The sequence below is a fragment of the Scyliorhinus canicula genome, chromosome 15 (genome assembly GCF_902713615.1).
Source record: "Scyliorhinus canicula chromosome 15, sScyCan1.1, whole genome shotgun sequence".
In the NCBI taxonomy this organism is placed as follows: Eukaryota; Metazoa; Chordata; class Chondrichthyes; order Carcharhiniformes; family Scyliorhinidae; genus Scyliorhinus; species Scyliorhinus canicula.
The window spans coordinates 41,671,813-41,694,037 of NC_052160.1; the positions used below are offsets into that span (position 1 = coordinate 41,671,813).

At 52.8% G+C, this 22,225-nt stretch overlaps 1 protein-coding gene across 1 annotated transcript in view; it reads right to left on the reverse strand.

Annotated features, from left to right (window-relative positions):
• Nucleotides 1-14,014: 14,014 nt before the first annotated feature.
• LOC119978891 (UNC93-like protein MFSD11) overlaps nucleotides 14,015-22,225 on the reverse strand; it is a 51,173-nt gene continuing 42,962 nt past the window's right edge. Inside the window, exons 11-13 of the mRNA XM_038820808.1 lie at nucleotides 18,038-18,212; nucleotides 16,419-16,554; nucleotides 14,015-14,568 (exon numbers count right to left, since the gene is read on the reverse strand). Coding sequence (XP_038676736.1) covers nucleotides 14,416-14,568; nucleotides 16,419-16,554; nucleotides 18,038-18,212 — 464 coding nt within the window. The 3' untranslated portion in view covers nucleotides 14,015-14,415. The remainder of the gene's footprint in view (nucleotides 14,569-16,418; nucleotides 16,555-18,037; nucleotides 18,213-22,225) is intronic.

A 22,225-nucleotide genomic window follows, 5' to 3' on the forward strand; every position in this document is an offset into this window, starting at 1 on the left:
ATTCCATCCCCCGACCGCACTTTGGGAAATCAGACCATAAGACTGTGCTCCTTCTCCCGGCTTACAAGCAGAAACTCAAGCGGGAGAATCCAGCTAAGAAGGTTGTGCAGTGCTGGTCCGAGGAGACAGAAGAGCTCTTACTTGACTGCTTAGAGACAGTGGATTGGTCCATATTTAGGAACTCAGCGACTAACTTAAATGAGCATGCCACCACCGTCACAGACTTCATCAGCAAATGTGTGGACGACTGCGTGCCAAAGAAAGCAGTACGTACGTTCCCCAACCGGAAACCATGGCTCAACCGCGAGATTGACTTCCTACTGAAGGACAGATCAGAGGCGTTCAAGGCAGACGACCCTGTCCCATACAAGAAATCCAGGTACGACCTCCGCAAAGCTATCCGAGATGCCAAGAGAGAATATCAAACTAAGCTAGAGTCACAGACAGACTCTCGGCGGTTGTGGCAAGAACTAAACAACATAACGGGCTACAAAGCGAAGCCGAGCAGTATCTCTGGCAGCAGCGCACCCCTCCCCGATGAACTTAATGCATTCTATGCTCGGTTTGAGCAGGTAACCAACAATCCGCTGTCGAGTGCCCCAGCAGCCCATAATTCACCTATACCCACCATCACAGTTTCCGAAGTCAGATCGGCCTTCCTGAAAGTGAACCCATGGAAGCAACGGGCCCGGACGGGATCCCTAGTCGTGCACTCAGAGCCTGCGCATACTAGCTGGCAGAGGTATTCACAGATATCTTTAACCTATCCCTACTCCACTCCGAGGTCCCCACCTGCTTCAAGAATACCACCATCATATCGGTACCAAAGAAGAACCAGGCAACATGCCTCAATGACTACCGCCCGGTGGCCCTGACGTCAGTTGTGATGAAGTGCTTTGAGAGGTTGATCACGAAGCGCATCACCTCCATACTCCCGGAACGCCTTGACCCACTTCAATTCGCATACCGTCGCAACTGGTCCACATCAGACGCCATTTCCCTGGCCCTACACTCATCCCTAGAGCATCTTGAAAACAAGGACTCCTACATCAGACTCCTATTTATTGACTACAGCTCCGCCTTCAACACCATAATCCCAGCCAAGCTCATATCAAAGCTCCAAAACCTAGGACTTGGCTCTCCACTCTGCAACTGGATCCTTGACTTTCTGACCAACAGACCACAATCAGTAAGAATGAACACCAACACCTCCTCCACAATAGTCCTCAATACCGGTGCCCCGCAAGGCTGCGTACTTAGCCCCCTACTCTACTCCCTGTACACACACGACTGCGTGGCAAAACTTGGTTCCAACTCCATCTACAAGTTTACTGACGATACGACCATAGTGGGCCGGATCTCGAATAACGACGAGTCTGAATACAGGAGGGAGATAGAGAACCTAGTGGAGTGGTGTAACGACAACAATCTCTCCCTCAATGCCAGCAAAACTGAAGAGTTGGTCATCGACTTCAGGAAGCAAAGTACTGTACACACCCCTGTCAGCATCAACGGGGCTGAGGTGGACATGGTTAGCAGTTTCCAATTCCATGGGATGCACATCACCAAAAATCTGTCCTGGTCCACTCACGTCGACGCTATCACCAAGAAAGCACAACAGCGCCTTTACTTATAGAACATAGAACATAGAACAGTACAGCACAGAACAGGCCCTTCGGCCCTCGATGTTGTGCCGAGCAATGACCACCCCACTCAAACCCACGTATCCACCCCACACCCGCAACCCAACAACCCCCCGCCTAACCTTACTTTTTAGGACACTACGGGCAATTTAGCATGGCCAATCCACCTAACCCGCACATCTTTGGACTGTGGGAGGAAACCGGAGCACCCGGAGGAAACCCACGCACACACGGAAACTAAGGAAATTCGGCATGTCCACATTAACCCTTACCAACTTTTACAGATGCACTATAGAAAGCATCCTATCGGGCTGCATCACAGCCTGGTATGGCAACTGCTCAGCCCAGGACCGCAAGAAACTTCAGAGAGTCGTGAATACCGCCCAGTCCATCACACGAACCTGCCTCCCATCCATGGACTCCATCTACACCTCCCGCTGCTGGGGGAAAGCGGGCAGCATAATCAAGGATCCCTCCCACCCGGCATGCTCACTTTTCCAACTTCTTCCATTGGGCAGGAGATTCAGAAGTCTGAGAACACTCACGAACAGACTCAAAAACAGCTTCTTCCCCACTGTCACCAGACTCCTAAATGACCCTCTTATTGACGGACCTCATTAACACTACACCCTGTATGCTTCAACCGATGCCAATGCTTATGTAGTTACATTGTATATCTTGTGTTGCCCTATTATGTATTCTCATGTATTTTCTTCAATTTTGTTTAATTCCCTTTTCTTCCATGTACTGAATGATCTGTTGAGCTGCTTGCAGAAAAATACTTTTCACTGTACCTCGGTACACGTGACAATAAACAAATCCAATCCAATCCAAACCGGTTGGACTTTAACCTGGTGTTGTAAGACCTTTTACTGTGCCCGCCCCAGTCCAACGCTGGCGTCTCCACATCAGAGGCAAAGATAAAGAGGGAGAAATAGAATGTGAGAGATATTGGAGAGATACACTTCTGTGCAGAGACTGAGAGATAGTGTGAGCAAGATTTAGTGTATGAGAGAGCTAGAGTGTGAGAGATAAACAAAGAAAATACTGGAGAAATTCAGCAGGTCTGGCAGCATCTGTAGAGAGAAAGAGTTAACGTTCGAATGGTCATTGTGGTGAATGTATAACCTATAAATCCACACTGTATATTACTGCGTCCCTGTGGGCTCCATCTGTGAGCCATTGCGCAGCTCTGCCCACAGGGGGAGATGAGGAGCATGTACAGGGCTCCACCCTTGGCTCCACCCCCAGCTGGAAGTATAAAGTGCTGCGGACTTGCGAGCCTGCCTTCAGTTCAGCTAGTCGCAGGCAGGCTCAGTTGTAAGCCGATTAAAGCCACAGTTTACTTCAACTTGTGTCTCAGAGTGAATTGATGGTCGCATCAGTCATTTAGATCCGACACGTTAACTCTCTCTTCACAGATGCTGCCAGACCAGCTGAGTTTATCCAGCATTTCCTGTTTTTATTTCAGATATCCAGCACCTGCAGTATTTTGCTTTTATTAGAGTATGGGAGAAGAGAGTGTGTGACAGGTAGATTCGAATGAGAGGTAGATAGAAATTGAGAGAGAATTAGAGCATATCTCCAATACCCAGAGCCCTCACTGTCTCCAATACCCAGAGCCCTCACTGTTTCTGTTTCCAATACACAGAGCCCTCGCTGTCTCCAATACCCAGAGCCCTCGCAGTCTCCAATACCTGGAGCCCTCACTGTCTCCAGTACCCGGAGACCTCGCTGTCTCCAATACCCGAAGCCCTCACTGTCTCCGATACCCAGAGCCCTCGCTGTCTCCAATACCCAGAGCCCTCGTTGTCTCCAATACCCGAAGCCCTCGCAGTCTCCAATACCCAGAGCCCTCACTGTCTCCCATACCCGGAGCCCTCACTGTCTGCCATACCTGGAGCCCTCACTGTCTCTGATACCCAGTGCCCTCGCTGTCTCCAATACCCGGAGCCCTCGCTGTCTCCAATACCCGGAGCCCTCACTCTCTCCAATACCCTGAACCCTCACTGTCTCTGATACCCAGAGCCCTCACTGTCTCTGATACCCGGAGCCCTCGTTCTCTTTGATACCTGGAGCCCTCGCTGTCTCCAAAACCCGGAGCCCTTACTGTCTCCAATACCAGAGCCCTCACTGTCTCCAGTACCCGGAGACCTCGCTGTCTCCAATACCCAGAGCCCTCACTGTCTCCAGAACCCAGAACCCTCACTGTCTCCAATACCCGGAGCCCGGAGACCTCGCTGTCTCCAATACCCAGAGCCCTCACTGTCTCCCATACCCGGAGCCCTCGCTGTCTCCAATACCCGGAGCCCTCACTGTCTCCCATAGCCAGAGCCCTCACTGTCTCCAATACCCAGAGCCCTCGCTGTCTCCAATACCCAGAGCCTTCACTGTCTCCAATACCCGGAGCCCTCACTGTCTCCAATACCCAGAGCCCTCACTGTCTCTGATACCCGGAGCCCTCGCCTTCTCCAATACCCAGAGCCCTCACTGTCTCCCATAACCAGAGCCCTCACTGTCTCCCAGACCCGGAGCCCTCGCTGTCTCCAATACCCAGAGCCCTCGCTGTCTCCAATACCCGGAGCCCTCGCTGTCTCCCATAACCAGAGCCCTCACTGTCTCCGATACCCAGAGCCCTCACTGTCTCTGATACCCAGAGCCCTCACTGTCTCCGATACCCAGAGCCCTCACTGTCTCCCATACCCGGAGCCCTCACTGTCTCTGATACCCAGAGCCCTCACTGTCTCTGATACCCAGAGCCCTCACTGTCTCCGATACCCAGAGCCCTCACTGTCTCTGATACCCAGAGCCCTCACTGTCTCCCATACCCAGAGCCCTCACTGTCTCCCATAACCAGAGCCCTCACTGTCTCCAATACCCAGAGCCCTCACTGTCTCCAATACCCAGAGCCCTCGCTGTCTCCAATACCCGGAGCCCTCACAGTCTCCAATACCTGGAGCCCTCGCTGTCTCCCATACCCAGAGCCCTCACTGTCTCCAATACCAGAGCCCTCACTGTCTCCGATACCCAGAGCCCTCACTGTCTCCCATATCCAGAGCCCTCACTGTCTCCAATACCCAGAGCCCTCGCTGTCTCCAATACCCGGAGCCCTCACTGTCTCCCATATCCAGAGCCCTCACTGTCTCCAATACCCGGAGCCCTCACTGTCTCTGATACCCGGAGCCCTCACTGTCTCCCATAACCAGAGCCCTCACTGTCTCCGATACCCAGAGCCCTCACTGTCTCTGATACCCAGAACCCTCGCTGTCTCTGATACCCAGAACCCTCGCTGTCTCCCATACCCAGAGCCTTCACTGTCTCTAATACCCAGCGCCCTCACTGTCTCAAACACCCAGAACCCTCGCTGTCTCCCATACCCAGAGCCCTCACTGTCTCTAATACCCAGCGCCCTCACTGTCTCAAACACCCAGAACCCTCGCTGTCTCCCATACCCAGAGCCCTCGCTGTCTCAAACACCCAGAGCCCTCACTGTCTCCCATACCCGGAGCCCTCACTGTCTCCAATACCCGGAGCCCTTGTTCTCTCTGATACCTGGAGCCCTCACTGTCTCCCATACCTGGAGCTCTCACTGTCTCCCATACCCGGAGCCCTCACTGTCTCCAATACCCGGAGCCCTCGCTGTCTCTAATACCCAGAGCCCTCGCTGTCTCCGATACCCAGAACCCTCGCTGTCTCCCATACCCGGAGCCCTTGTTCTCTCTGATACCCAGAGCCCTCACTGTCTCCGATACCCAGAACCCTCGCTGTCTCCCATACCCGGAGGCCTCACTGTCTCCAATACCCGGAGCCCTCACTGTCTCCGATACCCAGAACCCTCGCTGTCTCCCATACTCGGAGCCCTCACTGTCTCCGATACCCAGAGCCCTCACTGTCTCCAATACCCGGAGCCCTCACTGTCTCCGATACCCAGAACCCTCACTGTCTCCAATACCCAGAGCCCTCACTGTCTCCAATACCCGGAGCCCTCACTGTCTCCGATACCCAGAACCCTCACTGTCTCCGATACCCAGAACCCTCGCTGTCTCCCATACCCGGAGCCCTCACTGTCTCCAATACCCAGAGCCCTCACTGTCTCCCAGACCGGAGCCCTCACTGTCTCCCATACCCAGAGCCCTCACTGTCTCCATACCCAGAGCCCTCACTGTCTCCGATACCCAGAACCCTCACTGTCTCCCATACCCGGAGCCCTCACTGTCTCCAATACCCGGAGCCCTCAATGTCTCCAATACCCGGAGCCTGGAGACCTTACTGTCTCCAATACCCAGAGCCCTCACTGTCTCCCATACCCGGAGCCCTCACAGTCTCCAATACCCAGAGCCCTCACTGTCTCCAATACCCAGAGCCCTCACTGTCTCCAATACCCGGAGCCCTCACTGTCTCCCATACCTGGAGCCCTCACTGTCTCCGATACCCAGAGCCCTCACTGTCTCCCATACCCAGAACCCTCTGTGTCTCCAATACCCAGCTCCCGCACTGTCTCCAATACCCAGAGCCCTCACTGTCTCCCATACCCAGAGCCCTCACTGTCTCCAATACCCAGAGCCCTCACTGTCTCCAATACCCAGAACCCTCACTGTCTCCAATACCCAGAGCCCTCGCTGTCTCCAATACCCAGAGCGCGCTCTGTCTCCAATACCCAGAGCCCTCACTGTCTCTGATACCCAGAGCCCTCGCTGTCTCCAATACCCGGAGCCCTCAATGTCTCCAATACCCGGAGCCTGGAGACCTTACTGTCTCCAATACCCAGAGCCCTCACTGTCTCCCATACCCGGAGCCCTCACTGTCTCCAATACCCGGAGCCCTCGCTGTCTCCAATACCCAGAGCCATCGCTAACACCAATACCCGGAGCCCTCACTGTCTCCAATACCCGGAGCCCTCACTGTCTCCCATACTCAGAGCCCTCACTGTCTCCGATACTCAGAGCCCTCACTGTCTCCAGTACCCGGAGCACTCACTGTCTCCGATACCCAGAGCCCTCGCTGTCTCCAATACCCGGAGCCCTCACTGTCTCCGATAGCCAGAGGCCTCACTGTCTCCAATACCCGGAGCCCTTGTTCTCTCTGATACCTGGAGCCCTCACTGTCTCCCATACCTGGAGCTCCCACTGTCTCCCATACCCGGAGCCCTCACTGTCTCCAATACCCGGAGCCCTCGCTGTCTCTAATACCCAGAGCCCTCGCTGTCTCCGATACCCAGAACCCTCGCTGTCTCCCATACCCGGAGCCCTTGTTCTCTCTGATACCCAGAGCCCTCACTGTCTCCGATACCCAGAGCCCTCGCTGTCTCCGATACCCAGAACCCTCGCTGTCTCCCATACCCGGAGCCCTTGTTCTCTCTGATACCCAGAGCCCTCACTGTCTCCGATACCCAGAACCCTCGCTGTCTCCCATACCCGGAGGCCTCACTGTCTCCAATACCCGGAGCACTCACCGTCTCCGGTACACAGAACCCTCGCTGTCTCCCATACCCGGAGCCCTCACTGTCTCCAATACCCAGAGCCCTCACTGTCTCCGATACCCAGAACCCTCACTGTCTCCCATACCCGGAGCCCTCACTGTCTCCAATACCCGGAGCCCTCAATGTCTCCAATACCCGGAGCCTGGAGACCTTACTGTCTCCAATACCCAGAGCCCTCACTGTCTCCCATACCCGGAGCCCTCACAGTCTCCAATACCCAGAGCCCTCACTGTCTCCAATACCCAGAGCCCTCACTGTCTCCAATACCCGGAGCCCTCACTGTCTCCCATACCTGGAGCCCTCACTGTCTCCGATACCCAGAGCCCTCACTGTCTCCAATAACCACAGCCCTCACTGTCTCCCATACCCAGAGCCCTCTGTGTCTCCAATACCCAGCTCCCGCACTGTCTCCAATACCCAGAGCCCTCACTGTCTCCAATACCCAGAGCCCTCACTGTCTCCAATACCCAGAGCCCTCACTGTCTCCCATACCCAGAACCCTCACTGTCTCCAATACCCAGAGCCCTCGCTGTCTCCAATACCCAGAGCGCGCTCTGTCTCCAATACCCAGAGCCCTCACTGTCTCTGATACCCAGAGCCCTCGCTGTCTCCAATACCCGGAGCCCTCAATGTCTCCAATACCCGGAGCCTGGAGACCTTACTGTCTCCAATACCCAGAGCCCTCACTGTCTCCCATACCCGGAGCCCTCACTGTCTCCAATACCCAGAGCCCTCACTGTCTCCAATACCCGGAGCCCTCGCTGTCTCCAATACCCAGAGCCATCGCTAACACCAATACCCGGAGCCCTCACTGTCTCCAATACCCGGAGCCCTCACTGTCTCCCATACTCAGAGCACTCACTGTCTCCAGTACCCGGAGCACTCACTGTCTCCAATACCCAGAGCCGTCACTGTCTCCGATACCCAGAGCCCTCGCTGTCTCCAATACCCGGAGCCCTCACTGTCTCCAATACCCAGAACCCTCACTGTCTCCGATACTCAGAGCCCTCACTGTCTCCCATACCCGGAGCCCTCACTGTCTCCGATACCCAGAGCCCTCGCTGTCTCCAATACCCGGAGCCCTCACTGTCTCCGATACCCAGAGCCCTCGCTAACACCAATACCCGGAGCCCTCACTGTCTCCAATACCCGGAGCCCTCGCTGACTCCAATACCCAGACCCGTCACTGTCTCCCATACCCAGAGTCCTCGCTGTCTCTAATACCCAGAGCCCACACTGTCTCTAATACCCAGCACCCTCATTGTCTCCAATACCCGGAGCCCTCACAGTCTCCAATACCCAGAGCCCTCACTGTCTCCAATAGCCAGAGCCCTCGCCTTCTCCAATACCCGGAGCCCTCGCTGACTCCAATACCCGGAGCCCTCATTGTCTCTTTTACCCAGAGCCCTCACTGTCTCCAATATACAGAGCCCTCACTGTCTCCAATACCCAGAGCCATCGCTAACACCAATACCTGGAGCCCTCGCTGTCTCCCATACCCAGAGCCCTCACTGTCTCCAGTACCCGGAGCACTCACTGTCTCCAGTACCCGGAGCACTCACTGTCTCCGATACCCGGAGCCCTCACTGTCTCCCATAACCAGAGCCCTCACTGTCTCCAATACCCAGAGCCCTCGCTGTCTCCAATACCCAGAGCCTTCACTGTCTCCAATACCCGGAGCCCTCACTGTCTCCAATACCCAGAGCCCTCACTGTCTCTGATACCCGGAGCCCTCACTGTCTCCCATACCCAGAGCCCTGACTGTCTCTGATACCCAGGATCCTCAATGTCTCCGATACCCAGAGCCCTCACAGTCTCCGATACCCAGAGCCCTCACTGTCTCTGATACCCAGAGCCCTCACTGTCTCTGATACCCAGAGCCCTCACTGTCTCCCATACCCAGAGCCCTCACTGTCTCTGATACCCAGGATCCTCAATGTCTCCAATACCCAGAGCCCTCGCTGTCTCCAATACCCGGAGCCCTCACTGTCTCCAATACCCGGAGCCCTCACTGTCTCCAATACCCAGAGCCCTCACTGTCTCCAATACCCAGAGCCCTCGCTGACTCCAATACCCAGAGCCCTCACTGTCTCCCATACCCAGAGCCCTCACTGTCTCCCATACCCAGAGCCCTCAATGTCTCCAACACTCAGAACCCTCGCTGTCTCCCATACCCAGAGCCCTCACTGTCTCTAATACCCAGCGCCCTCACTGTCTCAAAGACCCAGAGCCCTCACTGTCTCCCATATCCAGAGCCCTCACTGTCTCCGATACCCAGAGCCCTCACTGTCTCTAATACCCAGCGCCCTCACTGTCTCAAACACCCAGAGCCCTCACTGTCTCCCATACCCGGAGCCCTCACTGTCTCCAATACCCGGAGCCCTTGTTCTCTCTGATACCTGGAGCCCTCACTGTCTCCCATACCTGGAGCCCTCACTGTCTCCCATACCCGGAGCCCTCACTGTCTCCAATACCCGGAGCCCTCGCTGTCTCTAATACCCAGAGCCCTCGCTGTCTCCGATACCCAGAACCCTCGCTGTCTCCCATACCCGGAGCCATTGTTCTCTCTGATACCCAGAGCCCTCACTGTCTCCGATACCCAGAACCCTCGCTGTCTCCCATACCCGGAGCCCTCGCTGTCTCCAATACCCGGAGCACTCACCGTCTCCGATACCCAGAGCCCTCGCTGTCTCCAATACCCAGAGCGCATTCTGTCTCCAATACCCAGAGCCCTCACTGTCTCCAATACCCAGAGCCCTCACTGTCTCCAATACCCAGAGCCCTCACTGTCTCCAATACCCAGAGCCCTCACTGTCTCCAATACCCAGAGCCCTCACTGTCACCAATACCTGGAGCCCTCACTGTCTCCGATACCCAGAGCCCTCACTGTCTCCAATAACCACAGCCCTCACTGTCTCCCATACCCAGAGCCCTCTGTGTCTCCAATACCCAGCTCCCGCACTGTCTCCAATACCCAGAGCCCTCACTGTCTCCAATACCCAGAGCCCTCACTGTCTCCATACCCAGAGCCTTCCCTGTCTCCCATACCCAGAACCCTCACTGTCTCCAATACCCAGAGCCCTCGCTGTCTCCAATACCCAGAGCGCACTCTGTCTCCAATACCCAGAGCCCTCACTGTCTCTGATACCCAGAGCCCTCACTGTCTCCAATACCCGGAGCCCTCAATGTCTCCAATACCTGGAGCCTGGAGACCTTACTGTCTCCAATACCCAGAGCCCTCACTGTCTCCCATACCCGGAGCCCTCACTGTCTCCAATACCCAGAGCCCTCACTGTCTCCAATACCCGGAGCCCTCGCTGTCTCCAATACCCAGAGCCATCGCTAACACCAATACCCGGAGCCCTCACTGTCTCCAATACCCGGAGCCCTCACTGTCTCCAGTACCCGGAGCACTCACTGTCTCCAGTACCCGGAGCACTCACTGTCTCCGATACCCAGAGCCCTCGCTGTCTCCAATACCCGGAGCCCTCACTGTCTCCGATAGCCAGAGCCCTCACTGTCTCCAATACCCAGCGCCCTCACTGTCTTCAATACCCAGATCCCTCACTGTCTCCCATACACGGAGCCCTAACTGTCTCCAATACCCAGAGCCCTCACTGTCTCCAATACACAGAGCCCTCACTGTCTCCAATACCCAGCGCCCTCACTGTCTCCAATACCCAGCGTCCTCACTGTCTCCAATACCCTGAGCCCTCACTGTCTCCGATACCCAGAGCCCTCGCTGTCTCCAATACCCAGAGCGCACTCTGTCTCCAATACCCAGAGCCCTCACTGTCTCCAATACCCAGAGCCCTCACTGTCTCCAATACCCAGAGCCCTCACTGTCTCCAATACCCAGAGCCCTCACTGTCACCAATACCTGGAGCCCTCACTGTCTCCGATACCCAGAGCCCTCACTGTCTCCAATAACCACAGCCCTCACTGTCTCCCATACCCAGAGCCCTCTGTGTCTCCAATACTCAGCTCCCGCACTGTCTCCAATACCCAGAGCCCTCACTGTCTCCAATACCCAGAGCCCTCACTGTCTCCATACCCAGAGCCTTCCCTGTCTCCCATACCCAGAACCCTCACTGTCTCCAATACCCAGAGCCCTCGCTGTCTCCAATACCCAGAGCCCTCACTGTCTCTGATACCCAGAGCCCTCACTGTCTCCAATACCCGGAGCCTGGAGACCTTACTGTCTCCAATACCCAGAGCCCTCACTGTCTCCCATACCCGGAGCCCTCACTGTCTCCAATACCCAGAGCCCTCACTGTCTCCAATACCCGGAGCCCTCACTGTCTCCCATACTCAGAGCCCTCACTGTCTCCAGTACCCGGAGCCCTCGCTGTCTCCAATACCCGGAACCCTCACTGTCTCCGATAGCCAGAGCCCTCACTGTCTCCAATACACAGAGCCCTCACTGTCTCCGATACCCAGAGCCCTCGCTGTCTCCAATACCCGGAACCCTCACTGTCTCCGATAGCCAGAGCCCTCACTGTCTCCAATACACAGAGCCCTCACTGTCTCCAATACCCAGCGCCCTCACTGTCTTCAATACCCAGATCCCTCACTGTCTCCCATACACGGAGCCCTAACTGTCTCCAATACCCAGAGCCCTCACTGTCTCCAATACACAGAGCCCTCACTGTCTCCAATACCCAGCGCCCTCACTGTCTCCAATACCCAGCGTCCTCACTGTCTCCAATACCCTGAGCCCTCACTGTCTCCAATACCCAGAGCCCTCACTGTCTCCAATACCCAGAGCCCTCACTGTCTCCCATACCCAGAGCCCTCACTGTGGCCAATACCCAGAGCCCTCACTGTCTCCCATACCTGGAGCCCTCACTGTCTCTAATACCCGGAGCCCTGACTGTCTCCAATACCCAGAGCGCTCACTGTCTCCCATACCCGGAGCCCTCACTGTCTCCAATACCCAGAGCCCTCGCTGTCTCCAATACCCGGAGCCCTCACTGTCTCCAATACCCAGAGTCCTCACTGTCTCCAATACCCAGAGCCCTCGCTGTCTCCAATACCCAGAGTCCTCACTGTCTCCGATACCCGGAGCCCTTGCTGTCTCCAATACCCAGAGCCCTCACTGTCTCCCATACCCGGAGCCCTCGCTGTCTCCAATACCCGGAGCCCTCACTGTCTCCAATACCCGGAGCCCTTACTGTCTCCAATACCCGGAGCCCTCACTGTCTCCAATCTCCGGAGCCCTCACTGTCTCCGATACCCGGAGCCCTCACTGTCTCCCTTACCCGGAGCCCTCACTGTCGCCAATACCCAGAGCCCTCACTGTCTCCCATACCCAGAGTCCTCACTGTCTCCAATACCCAGAGCCCTCACTGACTCCAATACCCAGAGCCTTCACTGTCTCCGACACCCAGAGCCCTCGCTGTCTCCGACATCCAGAGCCCACCCTGTCTCCAATACCCAGAGCCCTCACTGTCTCCAATACCCAGAGCCCTCACTGTCTCCAATACCTGGAGCCCTCACAGTCTCCAATACACAGAGCCCTCACTGTCTCCAATACCTGGAGCCCTCACAGTACTCCACACCTATCGCCCTCCCTGTCTCCTGGAGCTCTCATTTGTGGTGCGCCCACAGACCCCAATGTCTCCAATACCAAGAGCCCTCATTGTTTTCACACACACACAAGCATCTGTCTATTGCACCTTTTATTCCTGCAGGTGTTGATAATTCAAACAGAAAGTCAGCTTGCACCATTCAGAAGCATGTGGTTGGTGTGTAGGGTTGATGAGTGTGACAGGAAATAATGAATAAAGCATCACACAGTCATAAAATAACATATTTTATTGGATATAAACCATGAAAAATGTATTTACAATGTTGTCAGCCTTTTTGTTTTAATGTTGAACATTGCCAATTTTAGCTATCTCATTATAGAGATGACGTGGAGATGCCGGCGTGGACTGGGATGGGCACAGTAAGAAGTCTCCCAGCACCAGATTAAAGTCCAACAGGTTTGTTTTGAATCACTGGCTTTCGGAGTGCAGCTCCTTCCTCAGGTGAATCATTATAGAGAGGTCAGGTTGATTACCACGCTTACAGTGGGTTGACTGTGAGGGCTGCCAATCAATAGCCGGTAAAACTGAGCTGATTTTGAAGCGCACTGGGCGGGGGGGGGGGGGGGGGGGGGGGGGGGGGGGGGGGGGGGGGGGGGAGTAGAATTTTCTTCAAAGTAATAACACTTATTTGTATTCATTCATAAAGTAGATTTTGCATCAATGGTTTGTATCCCCTGAGATTTTGTCAAGTTGTAGGGCTGTAGGAGGGAAATTTGAGAACAAGGTTGACAATTTTGAAACCAAATGGGCTGGATTCTCCGTCGGCGGGATCTTCCGCTTCGCTGGCAGCGCACCCATGCCCGCGGATTTCCCGATGGCGTGGGGGCGCCCACACTGGGAAACCCCATTGACTGAGGCTGGGACAGAAGATCCTGCTGCCGGCGGGGGCGCGCTGCACCAGAAAACGGAGAATCCCCCCCCCCCCAAATGTTCCAAGAATATGTGTGTGAGCTTTGCATGCAGGCCTGCAGCAGAAGGTGATGGATAGACAGACTGGATAACTTGCCTCTTTAATGAAGTAGATGTATAACTTACACCCCCCTCGAATGGTCAGTGATGATCATCTGGAGATTGAACACATAAAAGGGCTCCTCCCATCAATTCTTGGGAGGGAGCAAATGACAGTTACAAACCTGGACTGTTCAATCCTGACCTATTACCCAATACTGTGCTTATATGGTTATACTTTGGTTTGTAACGAATGAGCAGTTGCTCATTCCCAGCACCGACAAGAATTAAAGCTGGTTTGTTGATGTCAGTCAGTGTATGGCAGAAGTAAGATACAGGAGCAGGCAAAAATCTTACGGTGAAAAGCAATACTGTAAATTTATTTGGTACTTCCAGGGATATCAAAGTATTTTTTTGAAGTGCCCACAGAAATTCTCAGATTGGCTGGCTTTAGCTTAGTTTTACTGTACTGGTTAATGAAGGTTCAACCTATAGTTTGACATGGGATACACACGCCAGACATCTCCATGAAAGAAAGGCTAAGACAGTATTGTGAAGGGTTGAAAACGCTGGAGTATGTAATCTCTGCCAGTGGTTGAAATACTCTAACTGCAGAGGAAAATCATTGCCACATTCCATTCTGCTCTGTGGATCCATGTTTTTTCCCCATCCAACTCCAGCAGGTGCCAAAGCAGATGCTGGAATTCAGAGCTGTGGAAATTCTCCGCCATCCCACACTTTCAGGAGGAGAGGGTCAGAAATCTTGCAAACCTGAGGCATTTTCTTCAACGTTCTCCACAGTGAAAAAGGAAAGCGTGCCGAAGAAACAGAAGGTGGTCATGATGAGGAGCTGCCATGGCAGCACCAGATAGTTGCTGTATCCAAAAGCCACAGCGGCAGAAATGGACTGAAAGCCAAGGAGAAAGACAACAGTCACACAGATGAGGAAATCATTTTCTTATGTTTCATGGACAGCTGATCTGCTCATAGACATACTTTCAGCGTGGTTGTGCAGTGGTTAGCACTGCTGCCTCACGGCGCCGAGGACCCGGGTTCGATTCCAGCCCTGGGTCACTGTCCATACGGAGTTTGCACATTCTTCGCGTGTCTGCGTGGGTCTCACCCCCACAACCCAAAAAATGTGCAGGGTAAGTGAATTGGCCAGGCTAAATTGCCCCTTAATTGGAAAAAAAAGAATTGGGGACGCTAGAGGTGGCACGGTAACACAGTGGCTAGCATTGTTGCTTCACAGCGGCAGGGTCCCAGGTTCGATTTCCGGCTTGGGTCACTGTCTGTGTGGAGTCTGCACGTTCTCCCCATGTCTGCGTGGGTATCCTCCGGGTGCTCCGGTTCCTCTCACAAGTCCGGAAAGACGTGCTGTTAGGTCATTTGGACATTCGGAATTCTCCCTCCATGTACCCTAACAGGAGCTGGAATGTGGTAACAAGGGGCTTTTTACAGTAACTTCATTGCAGTGTTAATGTAAGCCTACTTGTGACAATAAATTTTTTTTTAATATAAATTTTGAGTACCCAATTCATTTTTTTTCCAATTAAGGGGCAATTTAGCGTGGCCAATCCACCTAGACTGCACATCTTTGGGTGGTTGGGCAAAACCCACGCAAGCACGGGGAGAACGTGCAAACTCCACACGGACAGTGACCCAGAGCCGGGGTCGAACCTGGGACCTCGGCGCATGAGGCATCAGGACTAACCCACTGCGCCACCGTGCTGCTCCTAGATTATTATTACAATTTTTTAAAATGTAAATGCCTGCCAAGCCCATCCTTGTCCAGGTACGATTCAGCCATTTCAGACAATCAGGATACCTCCCACACAGAAGTGACAGAGAAAAACCAGAGGACGCAAAAAAAGGGAGAAGAAATTTATGTCGAATTGTGTGAACTTCTTTCCCTGATTCTCTAGCCTGGGGGTAATCCAGAAACACTTCTAATCCCAGATAAACCTGCTGCGGTACCTGAAAACATGCTCTTTCAGAAAGATGTGCAACTGCAGTGAATCACCACACATTTAAGTCTGTCCCAGAGGTCAATAACTCTGTAAATAAATGCTTCCTAACATGTAACCTAACCTTTTGACCAAAACGTTTCCCTGTCCTGCCCATCAGGAAGCACCTTCCCTTCTCCTTTTAAAAACTTCAATTATATTTTCTTTTAAACTGCATTTCAACCTGGACTTCATAAATACCCTCTGATAACTGAGCCCAGGTCAGGATATGGGATTAATTACCCTCCCATGTACCTCCCCAAGATCTTTGATATCCCCAACAAGCACAAGACCAAAGACACCATACTCTAATTGTACTGGGTAATGTGGGTGTATTTTAGTCATGTGATGCCTATTGGAGACTGGGTCTATCATAGCTCATGTGATGCATTATGGCAACAGTATTCAGTACGCAGCCCACTGGCTGTTTGCGACTCTCACATCTTTCCTTCGGTCTCTTTGCTGCCTCAAGTCCACTCCTCCACCCTACTGTTCACTGCCTCTCTTCTGCTCTCTAACTTCTTCCCTGACCCTTGCACTTGACTCCCCTCTTGCTTACAAATCTCCCTTTTGCTGCCCCTCTCCCAAGCCCTGGTTTGCAGCAATGTTTCAGGAGGGGGAAGGAGCAAGTGGGAGGGAGGCTGTGAATGGGCGAGGGAGAGGTAAATAGATACTGTTTGTATAACTTAGCTCAGTCAGAATGAATAGAGTCAATACAGATTTGTAGAATGAGCGTTTCTGGCAACGGTACCTGTACGAATTTGAAGATAGCGAAAGCTGGACCACTTTGCTGTGAGTATAATATGCCAAGGACGCTGTAGAGCTGAGTGTTGAAGCAACTATCACCAAGGCCAAGGAGGAAGCTGCTTATTAATGCTACAGTGGGACTGTAAATACAACATTGTTACTGTCCTGCCCATGATACTGGGAATCACCATCTAAACCGGGGGGAAAAACACAACATCCAGCATATTGCCCAATATCTCAATACTGCCCAATGTCCCAATAGCTTTGAACACCCCAATATTGTCTAACACCGCAACACTGTCCAACATCCCAATACTGCCCAACATCCCAATACTGCCCAATGCTTCAATACTGTCCAACATCCCAATACTGCCCAACACCCCAATACTGCCCAATGCTTCAATACTGTCCAACATCCCAATACTGCCCAGCATCACAATACTGCCCAATGCCCCAATACTGCCCAACACCCCAATATTGTCCAACACCGCAACACTGTCCAACATCCCAATACTGCTCAACACCCCAATACTGCCCAACATCCCAATAGTGTCCAACACCCCAATACCGTCCAACACCCCAACACCATAATATTGTCCAACATCCCAATACCGCCCAACACCTCAATACTGCCCAATGCTCCAATACTGTCCAACATCCCAATACTGCCCAGCATCACAATACTGCCCAATGCCCCAATACTGCCCAACACCCCAATACTGTCCAACATCCCAATACTGCCCAGCATCCCAATACTTCCCAATGCCCCAATACTGCCCAACACCCCAATACTGTCCAACACCCCAATACTGTCCAACATCCCAATACTGCCCAACATCCCAATACTTCCCAATGCCCCAATACTACCCAACATCCCAATACCGCCCAACACCTCAATACTGCCCAATGCTCCAATACTGTCCAACATCCCAATACTGCCCAGCATCACAATACTGCCCAATGCCCCAATACTACCCAACATCACAATACTGTCCAACACCCCAATACTGCCCAACGCCCCATACTGTCCAACATCCTAATACTTCCCAATGTCCCAATACTACCCAACATCACAATACTGTCCAACATCCCAATACTACCCAATACCTCCCAACACCCCAATATTTCCCAATGCCCCAATACTACCCAACACCCCAATACTGCCCAACATCCCAATACTGCCCAATGCCCCATTACTGCCGAACATTCCAATACTGTCCAACACCCAATATTGTCCAGCTCACAAAGCTGTCAACATCTCAATACTTCTCAACAACCAGATGCTGCAAAACTGCCCGACACAACTATACCACCTGTCTCTCCAATACTGCCAGATACCCCAATACCAGGTGACAGCCAAATACTACCCCACACACTCCTATCCCCAAATGTCCAGTTACCCAGCTAGTGATTCTGGGCTTTCACCTTGAACCACTGGTTCATAGTTTGACGCAACTGAGAGTCTTTCTTGGCCACTTCATGAAGATTCAATCTTATTGCTGTTGGTCTAGAGTCACATATAAGCCCAGACCAAGTGAGGACGGCAGGTTTCATTCCCTAAAGTGGACCAGTTAGATTTTTGTCACCAGCTAGCAGTTTCATGGTCACTTTTACAGATCTTACCTGGGGGACAGATAGGGCTCATAACGTCTACTGGTTGCATCCTCTAATGGAGCGTCACCTGGTATTATGAGGAAGATCAGGTAGAATGCAAGGAGGTGCACAATGACTCCAAGAAGAATTGCTGAGGTACGTCGGAACTGGTTATTGATGCACAGCAGCCCGAAGATCCCACCCCCTGTAAAAGAAAGACACACACTTACCATCTGTATCATCACAGAACCTGCCATTGATTTCTAGCAGCCCACAAGGATGTACTTTTTTAAAAAAATCATGTTTATTAAGGTTTAACATTTGAACAAACACAACAAAACCACAGGAATGGCACAGCGCCATACGAAAAGGTAAAGGCTGAACATACTTGAATACAGAGGAGAACGGCAGTACAACTGGGTCTATACATTCATTAGACATAACTCTAAAAGCCCCACCAGAAAAGAAGGGAGAACAGATAAATCCGTGACAACATTATAAAATGGTGCACACCTTCCCACACGGTAATTGCTTGTAATTACCAATGTGTGACATATCTGTTGCTTGAATGGAGGACGCCGAGCGCCTAATCGAGGTGGGCCTGGTCCGGAGGAAATGGCGCCTCCTACAACTCCATTTAATCCTTGTCGCCAGTGCAAAGTCTCAGGCAAGCGACTACTCGGAATCGATGGCTGTAGAAAATTTTTGATTTATTCTCCTTACTATTTACACCTCCTACTCCCCAAAGGGTCTCCCGGGCCCGGCCCACACCTGGTACCACAATGCGCTAACACTTATTCCTTAAAAATGGTGACCTCAAAGAAAGGTCAGAAGGGACCTGGTCCCTTTTGCCCTCGTGCTTATACCTCACACGCCCTTGCAGGAGAAAAGATAGCAACAAGTGATCAACAGTATAATCACAAGGGCATAAAGTCCAGAATTATTGAAGAACCGCAGCATAATAAAACCATCAATGTTACTTGAAAAGGCCAAAGCCATAACAGGACCATTAAACACTGATCAGGATTTCTCAAGGATTTCAACAAAGCATCTTTACTTAGCAGGATAATATAAGGTCAGCAGTTGGGGACGGGGGAATGGCGACAGGCAACCGGGGGATCGTGGGGGGGGGGGGGGGGGGGGGGGGGGGGGGGGGGCGGCGTTGGGGGGGGGGGGGGGGCGTTGGGGGTGGAACTGACCACAGGCCTCTAAGACCAGATAAGACTTGCTACGTCGAACCTGAAACGCACAGCTTCCAAAGCTGGATTACTAAAGCATGGCAACCAATCTCAGACTCAATCAGGAATTCACCTCTCACTTCCCACCAGAAATCTGTCACATAGATAGTTCTTGCCTGGCCCATGCCTCCTGAATCCGTCAGGATATGCAACACTCCATGCAGCAGGATCTCAATGAACCAAAGGCGGGCCCTTACCAGGGAAGTGCTCTATCAAATGTGCACAGATTTAAGGCGGGCGGTATGTTGGCGGGAAGGCGATTGGGAGGATGCAGTCAGGGAAGGTGGCAGGGCTGGATGGGTTTCCGGTGGAATATTAGAAAAAATTCAAAAATAAGCTGGTACCGTTGGTGGGGCTGTTTGAGGAGGTGATAGGGAAGTGGGTGTTACCACAAACCTTGGGGCAGGCATCGATTTCCCTGTAACTTAAGACAGGTAAGGATCCGATGGAGTGTGGGTCGTATAAGCCCATATCACTTCTAAACATGAACGCAAAGATATTGGCGAAGGTACTGGCAGGTAGGCTAGAGGAGTGCGTCCCGAAGGTGATAGGTGAAGATCAGACGATGTTCATAGTTCAGTTCATAGTATTTACAGTGCAGAAGGAGGCCATTCGGCCCATCGAGTCTGCACCGGCTCCTGGAAAGAGCACCCTACCCAAGGTCAACACCTCCACCCTATCCCCATAACCCGGTAACCCCACGCAACACTAGGGGCAATTTTGGACACTAAGGGCAATTTATCATGGCCAATCCACCTAACCTGCACATCTTTGGACTGTGGGAGGAAACCGGAGCACCCGGAGGAAACCCACGCACACACGGGGAGGATGTGCAGACTTCGCACAGACAGTGACCCAAGCCAGAATCGAACCTGGGACCCTGGAGCTGTGAAGTAATTGTGCTATCCACAATGCTGCCCAAATGTTTGTGAGAGGGAGGCAGTACTTTTCGAACATTAGGAGGTTATTGAACGTGGTTATGGTACAGGCGGAGGGGAAGGAAACAGAGGTGGTTGTGGCATTAGACGCCGAGAAAGCATTTGACCGGGTAGAATGGGGGTAGAATGGGGGTACTTGATGGCAGTTCTCGAGCGGTTTGGAATTGGACCCAGGTTTGTGGACTTGGTAAAGCTATTATATAAGGAGCCGAGGGCCAGCGTCCGCACAAATAACATCAGCTCAGAATACTTTCCTCTCCACCGTGGGACTAGGCAGGGACGTCCTATGTCCCTCCCCTGCTGTTTGCACTCGCGATTGAGCCATTGGCCATCGCATTAAGAAGCTCAGGGGTATGGGAAGGGATAGTGCGGGGGGGGGGGTAGAGCATAGGGTGTCCTTATATGCCGATGACTTGTTATTATACGTGTCGGAACCAAGTGTGTCAATAAGGGGAATACTTTGGGTGTTTGCGTCTTTCTCAGGGTACAAATTAAATCTAGACAAGAGTGAGTATTTTGTGGTGTCTCGGCTGGGGGTGGTGGCAGCGGTGGGGGGGCTGCTATTCTGTAAGTCAGGGACTCACTTTCGATACCTGGGGATGCAGGTTGCCCGAGATTGGGGGGGGGGGGGGGGGGGGGCTCTGTAGGTACAACATTTCTAATTTTGTGGGGCGAGTTAAAGCTGATCTGGCAAGGTGGGATGGTCTCCCTCTGTCATTGGCGGGTCAGGTACAGGAGGTTAAAATGAATGTGCTGCCGCAATCCCTGTTTATTTTTCAATGCCTGCCGATTTTCCTGCCAAAGGCAGAGATTGAAGGGATGATTATCTCATTCATATGGGGAGGGACGGTGGCCAGAATTTAAAAAGTGCTACTACAGAGAGGAAGGCAGGCAGGGGGTTTGGGTCTTCCGAACCTGATATATTATTACTGTGCGGCGAATGTGGAGATGATACGGAGCTGGGTCAGAGGGGTTGACTCCCAATGGGTCAGAATGGAGGAGAGTTTGGGCAGGGTTTTGGAATTGACGGCGCTAGCGACTGCGCCGCTCCTGACGGCCCGGGGGAGATACTCAGGGAGTCCGGTGGTAATAGCTTCATTGAGAATTTGGAGGCAGTTTCAACAGCTCTTCGGGTTGGGGGCAGGGTCAAGGGAAATGCCAATTCGGGGGAACCATAGATTTGAGCCAGGGAAGTGGGATGGAAATTTTCGAAGATGGAAGGAGAAAGGAATTAGAACACTAAAATATGTATTACTTGGGGTCGTTTTGCGGGATTGAAGGAGCTGGGAGCGAAGTATGGGCTGGAGCAGGGGGAAATGTTTAGATACATGCAGGTTCGAGACTTTGCCAGAAAGGAGATACAGAGCTTCCCAGTAGAGCCGGCTTCCACATTGCTGGAGGAGGCGCTGACGACAGGGGGACTGGAGAAAGGGGTTAGTATTGACGGTTTACGAGGCTATTTTGGAGGAGGAGAAGGCGTCGCTAGAAGGAATCAAGGCAAAGTGGGAGGAAGAGTTGGGAGAAGGTATGGAGGAGGGGTTCTGATGTGAGCTGCTCCGGAGGCTGAACGCCTCCACCTCATGTGCGAGGTTGGGGTTGAAGGTGGTGTATAGAGCACACCTTACAAGGGCGAGGATGAGCCGGCTCTTTGAGCGGGTAGAAGGTGTGTGTGAACGTTGCGGGGGAGGCCCCACAAACCACGTTCATATGTTTTAGTCCTGTCCAAAGCTAGAGGATTACTGGAAGGAGGTGTTTGGGGTAATCTCTAAAGTGGTGCATGTGAAACTGGACCCGGGCACTCGGGAGGCCATATTCGTGTTGTCGGACCAGCCGGGGTTGGAAACGGGCGCAGAGGCAGATGTTGTAGCCTTCACTCGTTGATCGCCTGAAGGCGGATCCTGTTAGGGTGGAGATCAACCTCTCCACCCTGTGCCCTGGCCTGGCAGGGGGACCTGCTGGAATTCTTAACACTTGAAAAGGTAAAATTTGAACTGAGGGGAAGGATGGAGGGGTTCTACAATTCATGGGCATTATTCATTATG